The sequence below is a fragment of the Cervus canadensis genome, chromosome 10, assembly GCF_019320065.1.
Source record: "Cervus canadensis isolate Bull #8, Minnesota chromosome 10, ASM1932006v1, whole genome shotgun sequence".
Taxonomy (NCBI): domain Eukaryota; kingdom Metazoa; phylum Chordata; class Mammalia; order Artiodactyla; family Cervidae; genus Cervus; species Cervus canadensis.
The window spans coordinates 12818884-12841847 of NC_057395.1; the positions used below are offsets into that span (position 1 = coordinate 12818884).

At 36.9% G+C, this 22964-nt stretch overlaps 2 protein-coding genes across 6 annotated transcripts in view; one reads left to right on the forward strand and one right to left on the reverse strand.

Annotated features, from left to right (window-relative positions):
• MACROD2 (mono-ADP ribosylhydrolase 2) overlaps positions 1-22964 on the reverse strand; it is a 2136932-nt gene that overhangs the window by 1795325 nt on the left and 318643 nt on the right. The gene's annotated exons all lie outside the window — the stretch shown is intronic.
• FLRT3 (fibronectin leucine rich transmembrane protein 3) lies at positions 1239-14955 on the forward strand. 3 transcript variants are annotated; one of them, XM_043478445.1, is made up of 3 exons: positions 1239-1484; positions 9648-10398; positions 11400-14955. In XM_043478445.1, the coding sequence occupies exon 3, from the start codon at positions 11443-11445 to the stop codon at positions 13390-13392; it is 1950 nt and encodes a 649-aa protein (XP_043334380.1). In that variant the 5' UTR covers positions 1239-1484; positions 9648-10398; positions 11400-11442; the 3' UTR covers positions 13393-14955. The 3 variants fall into 3 exon arrangements, with proteins under 3 accessions (XP_043334380.1, XP_043334381.1, XP_043334382.1); XM_043478446.1 differs by having other exon boundaries at positions 9648-9848; XM_043478447.1 differs by lacking the exon at positions 9648-10398.

Consider the following 22964-nt stretch of genomic DNA (forward strand, 5'->3'; position numbering starts at 1 on the left):
TCTACTGTGATATCATTCATTCTTGGAGAGGAACTCAGAAGGCCAAACTGCTATCAAAGAGGCATGTAAATAGATAAACTAAATGAAACTAATGAAGAGACCATAATCAAATACTCCTGGGAAAGACAATTAGCTAGCCTCCTTCAGAAACAAACACTCATAGAAACTTTTAAAAAGCACAAAGGAGAACCTCTGAAAATAAAGCAGATAATATTAGTTTAAGGATATTGCCCTCCAGGTAAATATAAAAGCAAAATTCTTCCCAATGGCATTAAAAAATTAGATTCACTTAGTGGAAAACGTATGGGCCTAAAGCAACTGTTGTTCTAACAGTAGAAACCAGTCTATGAAAATCAAAATTGAAAATAGGAAGTCTATAATTCTGCTAATTAGATATTGCATTGCCCAGTGTTTGCTCATATACATAAATTAAAATACAACAATTTAAATACAAGTAAAACTATTTCTGAAAGATTTCTTTCTTCTATGTTTGCATCTTAAGTTTGTATCTTAACTCATGTTCAAAGCAAAAATATATCAGAAAGAAAACTACTCTTTAATTTTTCAAAACCTTTTTATTTTAGGAAGAGTCCCTTTAAATATGAAAAATCTATCTACTGGGCTCTAAAGAGATGTATAAATAACTTCGGGAGTATATGATAAATAGTTTCACTTCCTAAAACCAACAGATACAAACAAAAACTTACTCATTACCTCCAGGAAAAAAAAAATGGTTACCTTTTTTTTTTTTCCTTTTACCCTTGTGGAATTCCTGTTTCCTTCCCTTAAATCAATCAGTTAATTACTTGAACCTGCTTTCTATTCATTTGTTGAATAAATATTCACTGTTGGGTTTACTAGCCTTCACATTTATAACATTACTGTAACTAGTCAACAATGAAAATATGATTTTGCTTAACTCCTTTCTAATACAGATGGCTTAAAAAGAACCCATGTCTTTCTATTGTAACACACAGTCTTCTAGCAGTCTTGCATTTTTCATAAGCTTGCTACCACCACCCTGCTGTACGTAGTCAACTTCAGCAGAGACTGCGATTCCCAAGGGCCACCTACCAACCAGTGGCATCCCAGCCCTGCCAGGCCAAGCACCTCATTCCGGCTGCTCTCACTCCCTCTAGCGTTGGCAAAGCTCATCTGTCTGATCCTCGAGTTACCTCACTGAGCGCCAGCTCGGCGAAGTCCTGCCCATCTATGACATCACCCCCTTCTTCAACCACTGCGAGGTGAGGCTTTAACTTCAGACTTGGAGGTGGGCTGTGCAGCAAACTGAAATGCTGGCCCCTACTTGCTCCTCGGTGGAGGAGTGATCCGAACGGGACCGGCTCAGCCTGCGGCTGCCGTGGGCTTTATGTGGACTGGACTCCGAGCTGGGCGGAGGGGGAGGGTTATTACTCCAGTTCCCAGGCAGTGGAATTACAGCTAGCGCGGCAGGATATATGGGATTGCTTTTTCTCGTCTTCCTGGTAAGTGTTTCCCCTGTTTTTCCTTATGATTGTCCCAGAAAGTTTGCTCGGTTTTACTCTCTAGAAAGGAATGGCTTGGTATCATGAGGCGTCCAGATACGGACGTTTGCTCTGTCACCAGGGCGAGCAGTGTGTGTGCGTGCAAGCCAGCAAGGAAAAATTGGACTCTTGCAGCCAAATGCAAGAAGTTTCTTGAAACCTTTCTTTCATTAAAGAAAAAAAAAAAAATAACGATAAGTGGCTATCTTATGTCTCGTGTAGTTGCTACTTGAAAAGAGGCTTATGGAAAACGATAAGCTGGGAAGTTAAATGTTAACACAAGGCAGATTTTTTCCACAGAGAGAAAGCGAAAGGTCTAGCTAACTTGGCGTGTACTGTATGTGTGGTATGATCACCAATTGCTGTTTTTACAACTCTGAAGGAAAATCAATAATCCCTCAGCCCATGAGTACGCAGTGCATGAAAAGCATACATCTTGCTCACAGCTAGCCCAGCTACTCCTGGAGACTGATGTGCCTCTGTAAGGATTAACAGCTACACCTAGATTTTAAAGCTTGCACTGCTATCCTGCCAGAGCTGCTTCAAGCATTCCAGGCTTGCAAATCTCAACTAGTGAATTCAAGTCAGAGGAGGGGGAAACTCTCTTACAAACCATATCCCCTATCCAGCAGAACGCCAAAATCCATTGCTTGGGCAAATGTGGTATGTGACTAGCATAGTAATTGGCAAAGTCTACTCAGAAAAACTAACAAAGCTCAGCCTGGAAGCTAAGCCTGATGTATGCAGGGATTTCAGGGTGGCAGGGGGAAAAATGAGTAGAGCCTCATGAAGTGGGATACTCAAGAGTATCCATTCACTTACAACTTATAATAGGAAAATCTTACATTGAAAGAAATATTTTCATACCACAAATCTTTCAAAAACTACCTAAATGTATCTACTCAAAAAAAATTTTTTTCAGTGAATTAGATCTGAAACAAAATGGTTGCATAGAAGTAAAGAGTGCAACAGGCCTATATTTTCTCAACATCTGGGGCTTTGATTGTTATTTACCTCCTGAGAATGAAAAAGAAAAAAAAAAGCCTTGATATGTGCCAATTATAGAACCAAATTCTCTAACGGTTTTAATAATTAGCTATTTTAAATTTTCTTAATAAATCTATCAGCTCTAAAATGCACACATATGTTCCCTCATTAGCAGGAAACAATATGAATAAAGACACTATAATAGTGTATAGGCTGAAGCTATGCCTTTCATTTATCCCCAATCACACAGGAATATCCTAACCAGCATAAACATAAAGAATGAATTTGTTTTCAGACAGGACCTCAAAGTGACAGATGACTGATACCCATCTCTTTTGAAATGATGAAAGAAAGAAATGAACCTTTTAAAAGTACTACAAAATATTAATGTTACCGCTACTACCAATATTAATAATAATATGCCAGGTTTTAACCTGTAAGAAGATTAAATCAGAGATATGCCACTTAGTTTGCAGATATATGTGTGTATACAATGTACACACACACAAACACACGTATCTAGATATATTAATTAGCCTGAAATAAAAAACAGGGTTACAAAAACATGATTGCATGTGTTTAAACAGGAAAATCACATCTAATTTCTTTTTTAAATAGAATACTGCCAAAAATATATCAAGCCCAAGATTCAGCAAAGATATTATTGAATGAATAAACATAATGAATTCATTAATATTGTATATAATACTGTATAATACTAATTATCAGTTATTAATTGTGCTGTATAATACTATGCTATTAATTGGGCTTTTCATCACCCCCCCATTTTAAATCGATTATGCTTAGGTTCAAAATGGCCAATTAAACACTTCCTAAACATTAACATCTGTGAAATATATAACTGGGCAGCAAGTAAACTTTTTTTCAAAAAGAAGAAAAACAGTAAGAAAATTTGTCGTAACTGAATGTGGCAGTAAAATAGAAGGTATGTTTCTTTCGCTTCCAAGTGTTAATTAAGGAGCCTCCAATTCTATCAAAACTTTTTCAGAGCTAAATGAAGCGGTGTGAAATAAATTTGGTTGAAATCTTGTGGCTGTCAGACTTTGTTAGCAAGCTATTAATTATCTTTACCCCAGTTTCTTCTCTAGCCTATATTGCCCAATCAAATAGAAACCCCAGTTACGTTCAGCATCTCTTGCCTAGGGACACAAGACCCTAATGAACAGTGTCTCCAGATGAAAAATACAATTATCAGCTTTAAACACACAAGTGTACTGCAGACAGATTTGTCTCTGCTTTTCTTGGCCACACACCCTAAGGCTTCCTCCTCTTTCTGGATTATTTTGAACAATTTTAAACCCAACAAAAATCAGTAGCAGAGGACTTGCCTTGCATTAATGTTATATGAATGTTTCTTCTTTATGTTTTTATTCTTGATATGCCAGTGTTCATATCAATATTAGATTAAACCTGCTTATCTGAAAAAAAAAAAAAAAGGTTTAAAACTAGCCATTTCAGTGGTTAACTTTTCCCCCTATTTTTAAGGTGGGTGGGCTACATAACAAAGAATGTGTTTAATGCCAAGATCCAAGACTAACTTAAAAATTCTGAATAAACCCCCTTAAATATTCTTTTATTCAACCAGTTTATTGTAATAGCATTGTAACTAATTGCTGAAAGTCAAATGAAGGCCAGCATAAATGAAGCCAACAAGGGAAATAAGATTCAATAAATTTTTCAAAGGTTGTAGTTTCTGCCCTCCTTTCCCCTCAGTCCCCCTTCCCTCCCACCCCCACCTTGTGCCCCAGAGGCCTTCACTGTTCTCAACGGGAGGCTTTGTTGTAATTAAACCAGAGGAAAACTGGCCGGCAGCAGCCAACATCTGACTTGCGGCTTCTGAAAGCTGTGTTCTGGTAGAGTGTACCACCCCCCAGCGGGCAAAAACTCTACAGTAAATCTCTCAGCAGTATTAATTCTCCAAAGTGCAGTTTTCTCTTCAGAGCATAAAAAGGACCTTTTGTCAACTCTTTCTAACAGTCCACCATTTCAAAAACTTATCACAAGTCAACAAACACATTTCTAACTAAGAGATGGTCTGTAAATGTCTCCTGGAAAAAGTCTTCTGCCTCTTAAGAACCACAACAGAAATATATATTTCAGAAAGCATTTTCCAGTTACAGAATGCAGATCAACATCACTAACTTTGGTAAAACATCACATTAAAAAAACAAATTGAAAGCCATGTTTATATTGCATAGGAGAGCTGGTTTCAGGACTTTGATGTCTGTTGACAAGAGAGCTAGAGAAAACAGATTTTAAGTAAAAAAGAACAAAACGTAATTTAAGCAGCAGCTAAAGTTGCATTTGTTTAACATATGCATAATCTCTTTCCTAGCCCCCCAAATCAAGTGTCAGGAATGCATAAAAAGCTCTCTCCAGGTATTAGTCTGCCTAAATGCAAGAAAGGAGAAATTGCTGTCTCTGATGAGACAATGACAGCTTTTGTTCTTTATTCTTTCACTTTTCACGTGCACAAGTTACCGTGGCAACTTTGAAAAGAAAGCCCAGAGACCACACTTGGTTAAACCCCGTTTTTAAAGTGCACCACTGAACTGTGGGTTGACCAGTTTGTGTGCTAATGATTTTCCTCCTCTTCAACGGTTTAAATCAGCAATTATACTCAACTCTGACATGAAAAAAAAAAAGGATGTTTTTATGATTATGGATGTTATCTTCCAGCCCAGTGTGTGGCACACAGCGAACCTATATATTTGTTGTACTAGAGTATGGAAACTTGACTATTAGAAACTTAAAGCATATCAACCAAACTGTACTCACCACACAGAAGAAGGAATATCAGGCTCACAGTGGGAAAATGTTTACAGTTTAACAAGGATAAGCATAATTTTAATTGCAATTGCCTAAAAGTCAATGCAAACTTAAAGCTTGTTCCCTGCCCCAAGCTCTCAGCTGCTCACCTTTACCAACCTCTAAATTAATCTCTTATTCATTCTTATAAGCCATGGTTCTCTAACTTATTTAGTTTGGCTTAATATCATAATAAAGAAGCAGGTTTCACTATGATGAAAGATAACATCCCAGTTTCCCTTTTTGTTTTAAGGATGCTTGATTTAACTTTACAAGCCAAAATAAATGAAGCAGAATTAGATTCATTTATCACAAACCTACTGGGGAAAAGAACCTGTAACATAAAAGGAGAAAGTGAAAATCCTTTGCTTTGGAACTTCCATCCCCTATTTACATAAAAGAAACAAACTTTCTAGGCTAGAAAATAGTCTGGGTAAAACCAAGTCAGGAAAGGCACACTTGCTTCTCTCCCTCTCAGCAAACCCTTCAGACTTCATGACTCTCAAGAGGAGAGTTAGAGGTCCTTCTGCTTGCCTGGCATTAAACAAAAGAATTGGAACTTTCCTGAAATCTGATGATCGTGGAAAATTTAACTACCAGACAGGCTGCTTAGAAAGCATTTTGCTGTCACTACCAACTAACCTGATATACTCCAGTTTTTCAGTTTAACCATACACATAGTTTATTTGAAATACTATTTGTCGTTGCAAAGACTTAACATTCAGAGGTTGATCATTTTGTAGAGCTTTCTAGCAGCAGTTTAAGCCTTCATAAATAAATTACTTTCCTAATACTCTAAATTATGATTGTATAAATTTCAGTGTACCCCTCAAAAAAAAAAGAAAAAAAAAATTCAGTGTACCCGGAAATATTCAGAGACTTGGATAAGTTTGAGCAATCATGTGTTTTCTTCAGTCTCAAGGTTTTACTCAAAATAATGCAGTTAACTTCGATTAAAAGTTCTACATACTTTTCCACTTTTAAATTTAATATATTTAAAAGTCCCTGGATACTTTAGAGACCATGATGTGAGGCAAATCATTAAAAACAAACTAAAATCTCCAAACTCTACTCAATTTAAGATTTTATTTTAGAGCAATGATTTCATATCAAAAATCAATTTAATTCAAAGGGACAAATGAAGGATTTAGGAAGTTAGCACTATCAACATATAATCTTAATCTAAGTGATCAAAACATAAGAAATACCAAATACCTTCTCATCTCAAACATTCCCACCTCCAAAATAGTAGCAGAGAAGGAGTCATATAAACATATAGACTGCCTCATGTTCTTGACTATAAATACCAGTATTCTATTCAGATACAACTTGTTCAATTATATTCATTTTCTTGAAGTATCTCAAAATGATAGCATCCTTATCTATTTACATACTTCTTTAAAGTGTATCATGGAAATCAATTGGTGACTTTTCATGGATGTGATTACATTATAAATGCATTTTTTAAATCCATATTTTTTAATTTATAAAAAGAAACTGATAGGAAGATCCATATTATAAGTTTAATTTACCAGTACGGTGATTATGTTTTTCTTTTTGCTACAGTTCTAAATGCTATATACTTAAGTAAGGATATGATTTTTTTTTAAAACCTTAAACATTCCTTTAAGTAAGCAGGGCTCCATTTATGCTTTCCCCCAAGTTACCCCATTAACAATATTTTTCTAAAAGATTGATTCCTTTTTGTTCAGAAGTAATGGCCTCTTTCAAGCCTATGCAGACATAAAGACTCTGAAGTCGATGTTATGGAAACCTGGCCACAGTGTTCATGCCAGTGGGGGTCATTTTTTTTTTTTCATCAGTCACATGCAACTACAATGTCTCTATATGCATGAATATGTAGAACCAGCTCAGAAAGAGGGAAGTCTAAACATGGAAGCAGAACTGCTTATTTCAGATGGAAAGACCATTACAGCCTCTAATATGCAAAATAAAACAAACCTCTTTAGCACTATAGTTTTTAAATATAAAAAGGCAAGAGAAGACATAAGATATGAAACACAATCATGCATGCATTGGACTGTTTAAGTAAAGGGAGTAGGAACTTGTGAAGGAATCTTCATTTTTGAAAGAGTATCCTCTCCAGAGAAATATGTTTTGTATTTTTGCCTTTTGTTTTAATGCAATCTGGGGAGAAGAGAATGGCACTTTCCAAGAACTGAATGAGATTTTAGGCTTTCTGTTAATCCCAGGTTATTACCACCATTGTATTCATGGCCATGTGAGTTTGCACATCAAATACAGCAGAGGAAGCAGCTTCACACATGTAAAGCAAAACAAACAACATAAAGTCGTCTTCCTCTTCATACCAGTGGGGAGTATTTTTTCTTTCTCTAGTTTGAAAACATGAAATCAGTACATATTGGATTTTGAATTGGTAAAATACTTGCACTTCAGCTACCAGCTGTATCTCTGGTTATCATTATGATCATCACCTTGTACATACTCTAGGCTGACCAACAATTTTTAACTTCCATTCATCAGATTCATCTTCTCAACTTTAAAGTCTGTCCTGGTGTAGGAGAAATGCCCGGCTATTGGCAACAGTTTAAGCAGGTTCTCTGTGCGATTTTTATAATGGTTTTAATTAGTTTTTAATGCATTTTAACAAAACTGTTTCCTAAATTGCTTTAATTTTTTTTCTTAAATTTACCAAATTGTTTTATATGTCGAATAATTTTCAAGCTTAGAAAACATTTTAACAGAAGATACTTTTTAAAGTAACATTGTAATTATTAATTTCACAGCTTGGTTTTCCATGTTCACATACCAAGAAAGCAAGTTTTCAAGTAAATACTCCACTGAAATTCAACAATAATGAGCAAAGCCCTAAAGGCATTACTTGTAAAACCTAACATTAAGCAATACATCACTTAAACTTTCCTCTGTGGGCATTTTGCTATATTCACTAGAGACTACTTTATCCATCTGCTAACTGCTATTTTTACTTCAGGTTTCCTAAATAATAAATTAATTGTATTGGTAACGTTTTTTCAGTTTACTTCTGTTAATTCAGTCTATGATAGTGTTGATACCTGGTGACAAACTAAAAGAATCTGAATTTTCAGTGAGAGCCAGAAACACAAATCTTGGTCTTATTTAAAATTCAGTTTGAGTACTGTTTGAATTCTGGAACAGATGCTATCCTTGTTGGATGCAAGGTAATTACTGAGGGAGAAACAAATCGCTTCTACTTTTAGGGTCAAATATTTCCATGATACCTTAATGTACCTTACTTGTATAGAAAGTCCCTGAGTATATAACTTTATGTAACAGATACTGAAACTACCCACTTCCCTGTCCACCCCCCAAAATCTTCATGCATATTAGATAATGGACAAAGCAGTCATCCTTAAAATCATGAGTCTCTTTGGTCAAGCTGTAAGCCTCTTTCAGAAGTTAAAAAGATAATTTTTGGAAACTGACATGTTCCTGTTTGCACCAAGAGAGAAATGCCTTGTCAGGTTTTGATATGCTTTCCTAAGAGTCATTACAAGGAGATGGACTGAAATAGTGTCCTTTCTGTTCCAAATACAGTTTCTCAAGTTTAGTTTGTTAAAAATTGTATTCTTCTCAAAAAATGTTATGACTTGAACTTCTACACTGCCTTTGGCCAAGAATACCTGAGTAACTAGAGTTTCAAGATCATCAACTAGCCTTTAAAAATAGTTCTAAGGAGGAAGGTTGTAGTGCCCACATTCCACAATAGGGAAAAGTGAGGCCTGCAGGAAGAATTAAACAAGACACTGGGCAAATCAAAAGAAAACTTCTAAAGCAAACCCTTTTCAACTCTTTAAATTGTAGACTATATGACTTTGTAAAACTATGTTCAGAAATATCTAAGAAGTTATGGCATTTCATAAAAAAAATCCTAGTTGTGGCTTTGCTTACCTCTTTCATGTACTTATTTTCTTCCTTTTGCACACTTTATCATTTTATATAAGATATGAAAGTGAAATTTTAAAGATTGACCTGACCTGCATTCAAAACCCATAGAAGAGGCTTACTGTCTCTTGCATAAAGCTTCGCTTCTGTGTTTAATTCAAAGTCACACTAGCAGTCAGTTAACAACTGAAATTATTTTGTGACAAACTCAACTTTGGCTCCCACTTTATTTATATAGCAAAATGGGAAATAAAAGACAAAGAGGTCATCTTATCCCTTTTCAACAACTACTATGATGAAAGGTGTTGCCTAAAGAAAGAATTGAAGCTAAATTTCTAGGAAATGTCTCTAGTATGTTAAAGTTCTTTGTTAATAGCTGATTAAAACATTTTACTTTCACAGGAGCTGCTCAGGTCCAGTGTATTTCAAGGAACAGAAATATAAAGGAAATCTAGTATGCTTCCATTTTTCCCATGAAGAATATTTGAATTAAGTTTTCTTTACCTCTTGAAAGAATATCTGTTCTTGCATAACCTGTGACTGCTCCAGATATTCTGAGAAAGCAGCAAGAAGCAAAAGCTGGAAATAGCTATTTCACAGCAGGTAATCATACCTCAGGATGTAGCTACTGTACAAAGTTTATACTTGGATAATCCTGGATGGGAATAAAGGTGGGGGGTAACTGCCTGAAAAACCTATTACTATACAGGCCTTAGCATCATGAATGGCTTTCTTCATGAGGATCTGAAGTTACTATCTCTGACCACATTGCACAGAAGAACCAATAAGAATTTCAAAGAGAGCAATTTCCACTAAGGGAATTAAGCTACACAAAAGGAACCTTCACACAGAAACTCTATAAGAAAGGAAAAAAAATAGGAAGCCATGTGTTCTACATAGTAACAGGAAACTGAATTGTTTCTGGTCCCTACTTTAATGAGCTTGCCCACCATGCTGAACCGCAGCTGGAATGTTCATTGACAACAGCAAGCCTGATCTGGAGGTGTGTGCGGCATAGAATTACTTGAATAAACAGTGAAGAACATTTCCAAGGACTAAACAAGAGTTTATAAGTCCCAGCCCCTCACCAGGAAAATAATATATGTGCATTGGATTTTCACTCACGCAAAATTTACCCACATCGTTCAATAAGGTAGGAAAAATATTAAAGTCTTATTTTCATGCCTGAAATTATAAAGGCTAATTAATACCTAAAGGTGCAGAAGAAATTATATTACACACTAGATAAGTATAAATCTATAAATCTCCACCTATGGAGAAAGGTGAATCATATTTTAGATTAGAACTTGAAGAAAGATAAATGCATTATGAAAACATGTTATGAGCTAGAATATAATGAAAAATGTTCATAAAGCCATTATACCATGTAGTACAAAACATACAGTAAAGTAGGAAAAAAAGAGTTAGTTTAACATGAAATGGAATTTTCCACTTAGATAAGATAGACGTATTAGTTATATAAATCATTCCTTCCCAAAAGTAAATGAAAACAATCCCTTCTTATTTTCGTGCTAGAAATGCCTATCTCACAATGTTTAATATTAATAATCAAAGAAAAATAATATAAATAATAAAAGCAAACAATTGACTTAACTGGGATTCAGGGTCTCCAGAGGTGTGTAATTATTCCATAGTATGAGAATAGATTTTTTACTACAGATTTCTATACTTGTACAGCTTACCATGTAAAAAGCAGATATAAATTTTTGGTTTTTAAGAATAGTAACATGATTATCTTAAATATAACAAATCATATTCCTATGTGTTAATTCATTATGAATATTAAGGAAAAATTAGAAATCCGACTAGCTTGGCCAATGGTCACAAAATTGACATAAAAGTGCTATGAGAATGCTTTAAAACATTCAATAAAACTATATTAAACTTTCAAAGTTAAATAGATTTGGGACAAAATACTTCTTAATACCAGAAATATTTAAGGTAAAAATATTGTATGATTATGTTCATCATTAGCTAGCATGCAAAAAAAAAAAAAACTCAGCATGCAAGAAAAAATTAATAAAAATGATTATTAGATGTTTCAATGTTCACATCTATTTTGAATACTATTTTAAGTATGCTGGTCTGATGGTTTTCTGTTGCTTTTTTTTTTTTAAACTCACTCCACTTTAGGGCTCTGAAACTACCTTGTGTAAGGACCTCAACACTGCTGACCATGATCAGCCCAGCCTGGAGCGTCTTCCTCATTGGGACTAAAATTGGGCTGTTCCTCCAGGTGGCACCACTATCAGTTATGGCTAAACCCTGTCCATCTGTGTGCCGCTGTGATGCCGGTTTCATTTACTGTAATGATCGCTTTCTGACATCCATTCCAACAGGAATACCAGAGGATGCTACAACTCTCTACCTTCAGAACAACCAAATAAATAATGCTGGGATTCCATCAGATTTGAAAAACTTGCTGAAAGTAGAAAGAATATACCTATATCACAACAGTTTAGATGAATTTCCTACCAACCTACCAAAGTACGTCAAAGAGTTACATCTGCAAGAAAATAACATAAGGACCATCACTTATGATTCACTTTCAAAAATTCCCTATCTGGAAGAATTACATTTAGATGATAACTCTGTCTCAGCTGTTAGCATTGAAGAGGGGGCATTCAGAGACAGTAACTATCTCCGCCTGCTCTTCCTGTCTCGTAATCACCTTAGCACAATCCCCTGGGGTTTGCCCAGGACTATAGAGGAGCTCCGTTTGGATGATAACCGCATATCCACTATCTCATCACCATCTCTTCAAGGCCTCACTAGCTTAAAACGCCTGGTTTTGGATGGAAACCTGCTGAACAACCATGGATTGGGTGATAAAGTTTTCTTCAACCTAGTCAACTTAACAGAACTGTCACTGGTACGGAATTCCCTGACTGCTGCACCAGTAAACCTTCCAGGCACAAACCTAAGGAAGCTTTATCTTCAAGATAACCACATCAATAGGGTGCCCCCAAATGCTTTTTCTTATCTGAGGCAGCTGTATCGACTTGATATGTCCAATAATAACCTAAGTAATTTACCTCAGGGTATCTTTGATGATTTGGACAACATAACACAACTGATTCTTCGAAACAATCCCTGGTATTGTGGATGCAAGATGAAATGGGTACGTGACTGGCTACAATCACTACCTGTGAAGGTCAACGTGCGTGGGCTCATGTGCCAAGCTCCAGAAAAGGTTCGAGGGATGGCTATCAAGGACCTCAATGCGGAACTGTTTGATTGTAAGGACAACCCGGTTGTAAGCACCATTCAGATAACCACTGGGACGCCCAATACGGTACATCCTGCTCAAGGCCAGTGGCCAGCTCCTGTGACCAAACAACCAGACCCGAAGAACCCCAGACTCGCTAAGGACCAGCGAACCACAGGGATTCCGGCAAGAAAAACAATTATCATTACTGTGAAATCTGTCACCCCTGACACAATTCATATCTCTTGGAAACTTGTCCTACCTATGACTGCTTTAAGACTCAGCTGGCTCAAACTGGACCACAGCCCAGCGTTTGGATCTATAACTGAAACAATTGTAACAGGAGAACGCAGCGAATACTTGGTCACAGCCCTGGAGCCTGATTCACCCTATCGAGTCTGCATGGTTCCCATGGAAACCAGTAACCTCTATCTGTTTGATGAAACTCCTGTTTGTATTGAGACTGAAACTGCACCCCTTCGAATGTACAACCCTACAACCACCCTTAATCGAGAGCAAGAGAAAGAACCTTACAAAAACCCCAGTCTGCCACTGGCCGCCATCATTGGCGGGGCTGTGGCCCTGGTGAGCATCGCCCTGCTGGCTTTGGTGTGCTGGTACGTTCACAGGAACGGATCCCTCTTCTCACGGAACTGTGCCTACAGCAAAGGGCGGAGGAGAAAGGACGACTATGCGGAAGCCGGCACCAAGAAGGACAACTCCATCCTGGAAATCAGGGAGACTTCTTTTCAGATGTTACCGATAAGCAGTGAACCCATCTCAAAGGAGGAATTTGTGATACACACCATATTTCCTCCCAATGGGATGAATCTGTACAAAAACAATCACAGTGAGAGCAGCAGTAACCGAAGCTATAGAGACAGTGGTATTCCAGACTCGGATCACTCACACTCATGATGCAGGAGGGCTTGCAGCGGACCGTGTGTCGGTTTTTTAAACCTAAGGGAGGTGATGGTAGGAACCCTGCTCTACTGCAAAACACTGGAAAAAGAGACTGAGAAAAGCAATGTACTGTACATTTGCCATATAATTTATATTTAAGAACTTTTTATTAAAAGTTTCAAATTTCAGGTTACTGCTGCGATTGATGTAGTGGAGATGCCTGAACACAATTCTATATTTTAGTATTTTTTAGTAATTTGTACTGTATTTTCCTTGCAAATATTGAAGTTATAAACCATTTACTTTGTGTTCTACTGAGTAAGATGACTTGTTGACTGTGAAAGTGAATTTTCTTGCTGTGTTGAACAATCAGGACTGCATTCACATGAGATCCTTGTAGTATAAGCACAGGCCATTTTTCACTTTGGTATTAATAAAATGTAAAAAAAACAAAACTGGCTGAATGAGAAAAATTAAATTTCAAAAAGTAGTTATGAAATAATGTTCCAACTATTAAATTTGTATTCCAGTGGTATTCAATAATCAAAATATGTGAAGTAATGGGCAATATCAGACTTGCTGCATAGCTCCATTTTTATGCTAAGTAAATTAGACCTCCTTAAGAAAGTAAACATTATCTTCTAAACTGAATACATCAGTTGGCCTAAAAGGAGGGTGAAGTCTGCTGTTGTTAATGCCATTGTTAACAAAGCTTTGATAATAAAGGACTTCACGAAAACAATAATGTAAGCGTGCTTCCAAGTGGGGGAAACTTGTACTTAGGAAAAAAACATGAAAACTTAGACTCACATAGCGTAACAAACACAAGAATCAATTCCATTTTGGTTTTGCCTATACTGTCTTGATTTTTGAAAATCAACTTTGAAGACACACTTGTTAGTGTTTACAATGTTTTTATCATAAAGGAAGTTTAAAAAAAGCTTAAACACATTTTAAGAGTAGTATAACTACAAGCAATTCCCCTCAACAATGAAGAGAAAGTAGTACTTTAAATAAGTGAGAATTTAAAAGAAAAATAAATACTAGAAATCAAATTTAGATCTGGTTTATGTGAAATGTTTTAACACTGTACATAAATGTTCAATTTACTTTCACAATGATCAAGAATACTGCCCATTACTGTCACGGTTTTCCAGATACTACTATGTAATGAACTTGTAACATTTTTTTCCAGCTTCCTACTGAATTGTGAGCTATGACTTGTTTAAAACCTCATCACTTTTCCGTTGCCATAACTTTTTTTTTTCCCAACAAAAAACCAAAGTGCATTGTACGCCCTTTGGCCAGTCTTGTATGTGCCTTGATCCAACGCTACATGTATTCAGCTTTTAAAACTCGACAAATTTTTCATACTTCCTTAAATATGAAAAATTGTGGTCTTATTGCTGAATAAAACAAAAAAAAAGTACAAAATAATCGTGTTTGCTTTTTCAAGATTATGTTCCTATCACTAAAGTAGCAAACTGCCCAGCACAGTAGTCCTAAATATCCCCATGTATTTTTCTAGGCAAAAAAAAAAAATGTTGGCTACAAATAAAAAAGACAGCAGTATCTTGAGCGTGTGTATCATTTTACTTCAATGGCTCAGTGTTTCAGGCATAAACGAATATCCCAACAGTCTGCTGGAACGCTCTTACAGAAAGCTTCAGATGTGCTTTTGTAAACTTTCAGTCTTTGTACACTGCTGCTGTTGTCCTGGCTGATACTTTAAGGTGGTTTTTGAAAAATGTTATTTTTTAAAACAGTTTTTTGGTATTGTGAGTTGGCATCAGAGGATCCAAAATTTCAGACCTGCCACTTACCAGGTAAGTAAAAACAAACCACTTACTCTCCTTAGCTTAGTGCCCTTGTCTATACTGTCTGTACTGGGACCGTTAATACCACCCACCTCTCAGGGTTGTTGTAAGGACTAGATGAGACAAAGTGCTTGGAAACTGTACAGTGGTCACAACATGTAAGACACGCCATTATGGTCAAGCAAAGGAGCCATGTGTTCCCAGTGGTGTGCTAGTATCGCTGCTCCTACTACTCTGCGGAGAATTACCTCCAACTGCCTATAAATCCTCATTCAATATCCATTTGCCATCTTCAAATGTATCTCAGTACTTTCTCCTTTGACTTACTGTTAAGAAGGGTAGCTGTTTTCTAGGAATAACCTAGCAAAGAAAATGTGATTAACATTGAATATAATGAACATTATCTGAAGGAAGTCTGATTTTGCTTTAAGGGGTTTTGAGTAGTCTAGCTACAGTTCTGTCAGAAGTCAGAGCAAGGCTGAATGGTTCCATAAAGTCCCTATAAACCTGTGAGTTTATAAAAAGTCAAAAGCCAAGAACTGTTTTCTAGTTAGTATACCTTTCAGGAGCACAGAAAAATTTGTGTGTTCTATGTATATATGCATTTTTTTGCCTTTTCATACTGTTCATGGCGTTCTCAAGGCAAGAATACTGAAGTGGTTTGCCATTCCCTTCTCCAGTGCTGGAAAAGACTGAAGGCAGGAGGAAAAGGGGGCGACAGAGGATAAGATGGTTCGATGGCATCACCGACTCGATGGACATGAGTTTGAGCAAGCTCTAGGAGTTGGTGATGGACAGGAACGCCTGGAGTGATGCAGTCCATGGGGGTTACAAAGAGTCGGACACGACTGCGTGACTGGACTGAACTGAACTGAATATATGTGTTTTGATTATTTTACCTGGGATAACTCAGAAATACATTTTACACTAGCAAGTAAAGAAAACATTGAAAGGCTAAAAGTTTATTCTTTTACCTAAGCTCGCTATGAAATACAACTACTTTGTTGAGATATATATATATATACATATATATATATATATATACACACACACACACACACACACATATATATATATATATATACTTTCAATGAATAATACAAATCTCTACCTCAAGGACACTAATTATATAATAGAAATATATGCATCTATTCTGAATGTTCAAAATTTTTATTGATCAGGTACTAACAAAGAAAAATAAAGGAAAAAATTCTGAATATACACCATACACAGTTAAGAAGAATACAATGGGGGAAGCTACAAAAAAAAAAAAATGAGGGAAAAAATCACTCCCCTGCTGAATGTTTGACAAAAATCAAAACTTTGTTTTTGGACGCAGGCACTTGTACCTGCATTAAATCACCATACTTACACTCTGTTCCCTATTAAAAGCAACATCGCTCTATCTTTCGGTGAAGCCTATTTATTAAAGTATTCCCCTGTGCCAAAGGAACCAGTAAAAGTCAGTGTTCCTCACCACGTTTTCTGAGAAGCACATTTTATAGCTATGTGCCAACATGACAGTTTTCAAGAGGAATCCAAAGAGACCCACATGCTTTAAAGCACCTGAAAAGTGGGTGTTAAAAGGGAAACAATCCACCACTGAATTTTAAGATTAGCTCATCTGTCCCTGAAAACAGTAGTGGCATTTAAAATTCTATCCCTTTTTCCTTCTTAGCATGATTAACAAATCTTAATTTAGCATAGAGTTCGAATTAAAAGTACTGCACTTTACATTTTGGGATTTGGGGTTAAATTAGCAAATAATAATAATAACTCTTGGTTATTAATCACTTTCTTAAGAACTTCAACATCTCTGCAAAAAAACTCTCAATAGCCAATGACCTTACCCAGTGGCTTGTATATTATAAAATGGTAGGATCCTTACCTTCAAGAAGTGTGCTGCCTAGAGACCCTAAGACAACAAATAATCCAGTGAAAGTTTACTGTGACTGCAGTATAGACAAAACAGTTACATCCATCTGGATGGATCAAAGAAGACCTCATGAAGGAGGTAAAACTAAGGCTGGTATTGGAAGATAGGAAAGTATTTAAGGAGAAATCAAGAAAAACAGATATTGGTTATGGAGAGAAAATGGTGAACAAAGTCACAGAGGCTGGAAAACAGAGGCAGTGCTTCTCAATGCTGGCTTTTGTCAGAATCACTTGGGGAGGCTCCTTATTAACTTAACCAGGCCTCAATACAGACCTACTAAATTTAAATCTCTCAGGTTTCGAGTATTTATATATACTTTTCATTTCAAAGGTGTTTCTGCTGAGTTTGAGGACCACTGATTAAGGAGATGTTTGGGGAGAAGCCGACAGTCCAGCTGAAACACAGAGTCCGTGAAGGAGATGAGGCTGAACAAGTTTTATGCTGTTAAACCATGTTAACTGTGCTAAATGTCAAGCTGAGACACCTTTATGACATTCTCTGACCGTGACTGTTAAGCAGTGCATAAAAAAATCAATGTGCTCTAGGAACATTTTGTGGAAATAAAGACTATCGCGTGAAGGATTTAAAAAAGGAGGAACTGGGAGTAAGAATACAAGTTAGACATCAATGCAATATTCCAGGTGAGAGGAGTGAACGGTGAAATTTAAAACAAGGTGCAATTCAAAAGACACAGGAAAGGTAGAACTTACAGGAACTGGAAACTGAAGAAAGAATAAAAACTGAATCTGAAGATGATTTTCAGCTGAGTAAGTAAATGCTGGTGAGCAATTGCTAATGATGAAAGTAACAGGACTGAGTTTCAATAGGTGACCACATGCACAGCACAGGTTTACACTGGCTGCCTGTGAATAGTTCCACCTTTGCCTTCGATAGTGTCCCTACTTAGATGATAACTAGTAATCGCCTTAGGTTTAAAGTGCTCTTATGTTATTCCTCTGGAAATGTCTACCAGGAAGCTGGAAACGAGCGTGTGGGGACAGAGCCTCAGCATCAAGGAAGGGAATGCATGCCTAACAGCTGATTACCAAAGTTAAGAGGATGAGTGAGATCACCAACAGAAAGCAAGCAGAGAGAAAACCGACAAAGGAACGCCTACCCTTTGTACAGGTAGAAGAGGAAAGAGGCGAACGAAAGCAAAAAACAAAAACGATGAATTACAAAGGGGGGAAATCATCATGAGAAAATATTGAGTATAATGAAATCAAGGAGCTAGAAACATTTTTAAAAAGGAGGATGTCCAAAAGGCAGTCAGGAATATAAACTTGGAAGAGTAAATTGAATATGAAAAAAAGGAGACCATCAGGGATCCTCAAGCACTGTCGGCAGGATAAGGAGGCAAAAAGCCTCTGTGATGTTGGCAGGATAACGAGAGATAAAGAAAACAGAAATAATGATTACGTCTACGCTTTAAGAAGTTTAGAGGTAAAGGGATCTTCATCGATCAAGAGAGAGAAAAAGGAAGTGAATAACAGGAAGATTTTATTGACCTCAGGAATGAGATGGGATATAGAGTTAGGAACATACAATGAGGACAGAGAGCCTATTTAACAGGAGCAAAGAAAACTGAGATGCACAAGAGGCATGGTCCAAGCTGTGGCTGTGCCTCTAGGAGGATGGAAGTTAAAGGCTGTGACTGAGAAACTGCAATTTTGGAAGAGTCACCAGCAAGGAGGCAACAACCGCTCAGAGGTGGAAAGGACTGGTGTGCAGGGAAGGCTTTAAAACAAGCCTTAAGGAAGATGGGGAAGTACCCTGGAGATGAAGAAGGAGACAATGATGTAATTAGATGATGTTGATGTAAAATAAGAATTTCAAAAGAAAGGACTTTGAACAGTAGCCAAGAAAAGGTCTTTCAGGGGCAGGGAATCTGTTCTGAAACTATCTCTATTCCACACACCTCTTCCAGTTTCATCAAACAGTGACAGTAAGAGTTGGAACAGGTAAGACGGAAGGTGTCATTCTCAGGGAAAAAATGTCAATTAATTCAAGAATGCTAAGAGAAGCAGAGTAGCACGGGAAGGTGGAATCCAAAAGTAAAGGAGAGCAGTGGGCTCAGAGGAGGCAGTTCGGAGCTGGGCCAAAGAGGAGGTCAAACCCTCAGGTGGAAAGAGACATAAAGCAGAAAAGAAGAGCAGAGGAGGATTCTAACAGAAGATCAGAGTTTAAAAGGATGCCGGTCTTGAGAAGTTCGTGGAAACTACTATAGACACTATGAACAGACGAAAGAAAAAGAACTGGAATAACCAAATTAACATTTCTCTATTCTCTGGACATCAAAATAGATTTACATCTAACTTTATCTCAGAGTATTTTTGAAGAAATATGTCTACCCACCCATACAAACTTTACCAGGCTTTCCCACAAATATCATAGAATTCCAGGGGTAAGAAAATCATATTCTAGAGCCATCCCACTTGCTACCCATCATCTCATTTTTATACTATATGGGTGAAATGAGATTAGAAATTAATTTTAGGACTGTCTTGAAAGGCTTTTTTTTTTTTTTTTTTAAAGAGACTTCAAAAGGAAGCATGTGGAGGTTGGGGATAATGGGATTTTAGAGACTCATTGTGTGCACACAGGAAAGCAGTGCTTCTTTCTCAGTGCCAGCTGGTTGAGGGGGTGGGGAGTGCAGTCTAGGAAATGACTACCCAAAGTAATTACCCTTTTGAATGCACAACATGGCTCTAATAAGTGTGGCATTACAAAATTGAGGCTCATTTATATCAAGGTTCCATTTAAAAGCATGGAATCACTGCTGGAATTCTACATTTTAATTTCTGAGATGTGAAGACCAATGCTAATAGTAATAAAACAGTAAAGATAAGGTAAAACAAAAGTTTAACAAAGCTATCTTTTAAAAATATGTTTTACAAACATTAGCAATGTCCCACACATACAGTGCTCTTAATGAATGTTTGGTAGATACATTGCTACGTACCATTGATACATACCATTGCTGTAGATACTGCCCTATGTTGAAACTTGGTCAAGCATAGTGCTGTTTTAAATATTTTAATCTTGTTTACTTCACACAGCAACTTAACAGGTAGCATGGGAAGTTGGAATCCAAAAGTAAAGGGCTGAAATGGGCTCAGAGGAAGCAGTTAGGAGCTGGGCCAGAGAGGAGGTCAAACCCTCAGATGGAAAGAGATACAAAACAGAAAAGGAAAGCAGAGGAAGGCACTATATTGTATTTATCAGATGAGAAAATTAATGTTTTGAAAGTTTATGGTATTAGATATTTTAGTCATTCAACATTAATGATGATTTACTCTGCCTGGGTCTGGGTATACAGCAATGAACTAAAAAGACATGGGGATTATAACTGGAGGAGGCAGGAATTCAGGTATTAATCAAGAACCAAACGAACATAAAATAAAAAATCATGACATGATTTTATACATGCCATGAGAGAGAAAACTTGGTGCCTGAGTGAGTATAACAAGAAAACCTGTTTAGATTGGGTGGGAAGGGATAAGACCTAAGGGATCAAGAGTCAACCACACGAAGAATGAGGTAGTGTTCGGAGTCGTTTAGTGAATTCAGGGATTGAAAGAAATGTCAGGGGGCTCAGGCTCAGAGAGCAAGCAGAGGTGAGGGCAGTAACGCACACCAGCTTGAGTCCCTGAAGGCTCTGGTGGGCAGAGGCCTCGGCAGAAAGTTCAGGCCTCATTCGAGTGTAAGGGAAGGCCCTGGGAGGATTGGTAACAGGGGTCTCAGGTGGAGGAGGAGGAAGACAGAGGTGTGCGGCTCAGACTACCAGATTTCAGTTCTGATAGTCATTAGCCACTCCGTGGAGAATGAGTATTATGGAACTCAGTGGTGATACATAGTTAGCTAGCTACATAGTTAGCAAGTGGTAGAAGAAGGATCCTGTCTGCTCCAGAAGCTTGAGCTCTTAACCACTATCTTTAAATAGCAGAAATGTTTCTTCAATAACTTTAAAACTGAGTTCTGAGTCCATAAAAAAATTACTTCCTTTTACTGGGGTAACAATTAGAAGACTTTTTTAGGATTAAATCTCAAACCATTTCAATGCGGCAAATGTGCATTTGTGTCCCAAGGCTTACAGATGCTGAACGGTGACTTTTGGTGGTCAATAACGGCTGGAAACTACCCTGAGAATAACACTTGTCTTTCTTGCAGCTTTCAGTAAATTTATACTCAGAGTTGGCAGACAAATCTTTATGTCTGAGTTCACTGTAACACCTTCTCATGATTCTTTTGTGTCTTCTAAGACCCAGGAGGGAAGTGCCAGATTACTGAGAATTTTCACCAGGCTTGGAGCTGAATTTGAGGCATAAACCCCATGAGTACTACTAACTTATGTACAAAAGAAAAGTGATGCCAAGATTATTTAATGGTTTTTAAATAATTATTTTAAAAATAATCTTTGAACTAGTGAAATGCCTTATTCAGAGTATACTTACCAGATTTATGACATAGACAGATATTAGAGATCTACATTTAATTTCATAATTTTAGCCAATATGTCACAAAATCTTAGAGATACCTAGAAGAGCTTTCATAAATTTTAGTGATGTGTAATAATAATTAAATAGAAAAATCAATCCCTTCATTGTTTTAAACAAAACAAAATTTGGAAAAAAAGTTTGCAGTTGAACTATATAACCTGTTTACAGTGTTTAAGAAGTCCATAATGGAAAAACACATCTATGAATCAAAATATGCTTCTAACTACTGAAGAGAGCATGGCTTATAGTATTCACCATACAGGAGCTAAATGTCACCTTTATTCTTGTTACTGTTATGTAATATGGGGGCTTCCCTGGTGGCCCAGACAGTAAAGAATCTGCCTGCAATGCGGGAGACCTGGGTTCGATCCCTGGGTTGGGAAGATCCCCTGGAGGAGGGCATATTCCGGTATTCTTGCCAGGAGAATCCCCATCGACAGAGGAGCCTGGTGGGCTAGAGTCCATGGGGCCACAAATATACTGACTATTTTACGTATGTCTTATCATCCATATTCCCCATTAAAATGCAAATTCCATGAAAGTAAGGAATTTTTTTTCTCCTGCTGCCTCACTGCTAAATTACCCCAACATATAAAACAATGCCTGGCACTTAATAGACGCTCAAAAATATATTTCTTTGATAAAGGAGTAAAAGAATGAATGAGCTTCAAAGGGATGTATCACTAAGTATCATCTGAGACAACCTTTCTGAAAGTTCTTTGCAAACTGTAAACCATTCTACAAACAAGAGTATCAACACCAACTTCATGATAACTACTCAGACCATTCACGAAGTATTCCACATTAATTATCTCCTTCGCTTTCCAATTCACAAAAGAAAGTGAAGTTTAAACAGATTCTGCAACTCACACAATATAAACGGCAGAATTACAATTTCAAAAAAAAAAAAAAACCTGATTCCAAATGCAGCTGCAAGGATCTTAACTCTTGATCTCCTGTCTTTTCTACATTGCTCTCTTCACTGGGATATGCTGACTCCACATGTGTAAAACTAAATGTACAAGAACACTCTATTAAATTCTATGTACAATTGATATTAGAATTATGACAAAGAGCATTGTCTTTTAATTAGAAAAATCTGGATTTGCATCCAGTTTCTACAACCTACTTGGGATTTGGCCTTGAGCAATTTACCCATCCTTTCTAAGCCTCAGTTTCACCTTCTATAAAAGAGGATAATAATAGTGCTTCCTAATTGTAAGGAATAAATTATATATTTCAACTTAGGCATTCAACTTATACCTGGCTCTTAGTAAATAATCAGTACATTTTATTTTCACCTTTGATGATGGAAGAAATACTTTCTCGGTGTCT

What these genes read in the sequence shown, in the direction of transcription:
- FLRT3 (XM_043478445.1), top strand. Translation starts at nt 11,443, where the DNA reads ATGATCAGCCCAGCCTGGAGCGTCTTCCTCATTGGGACTAAAATTGGG.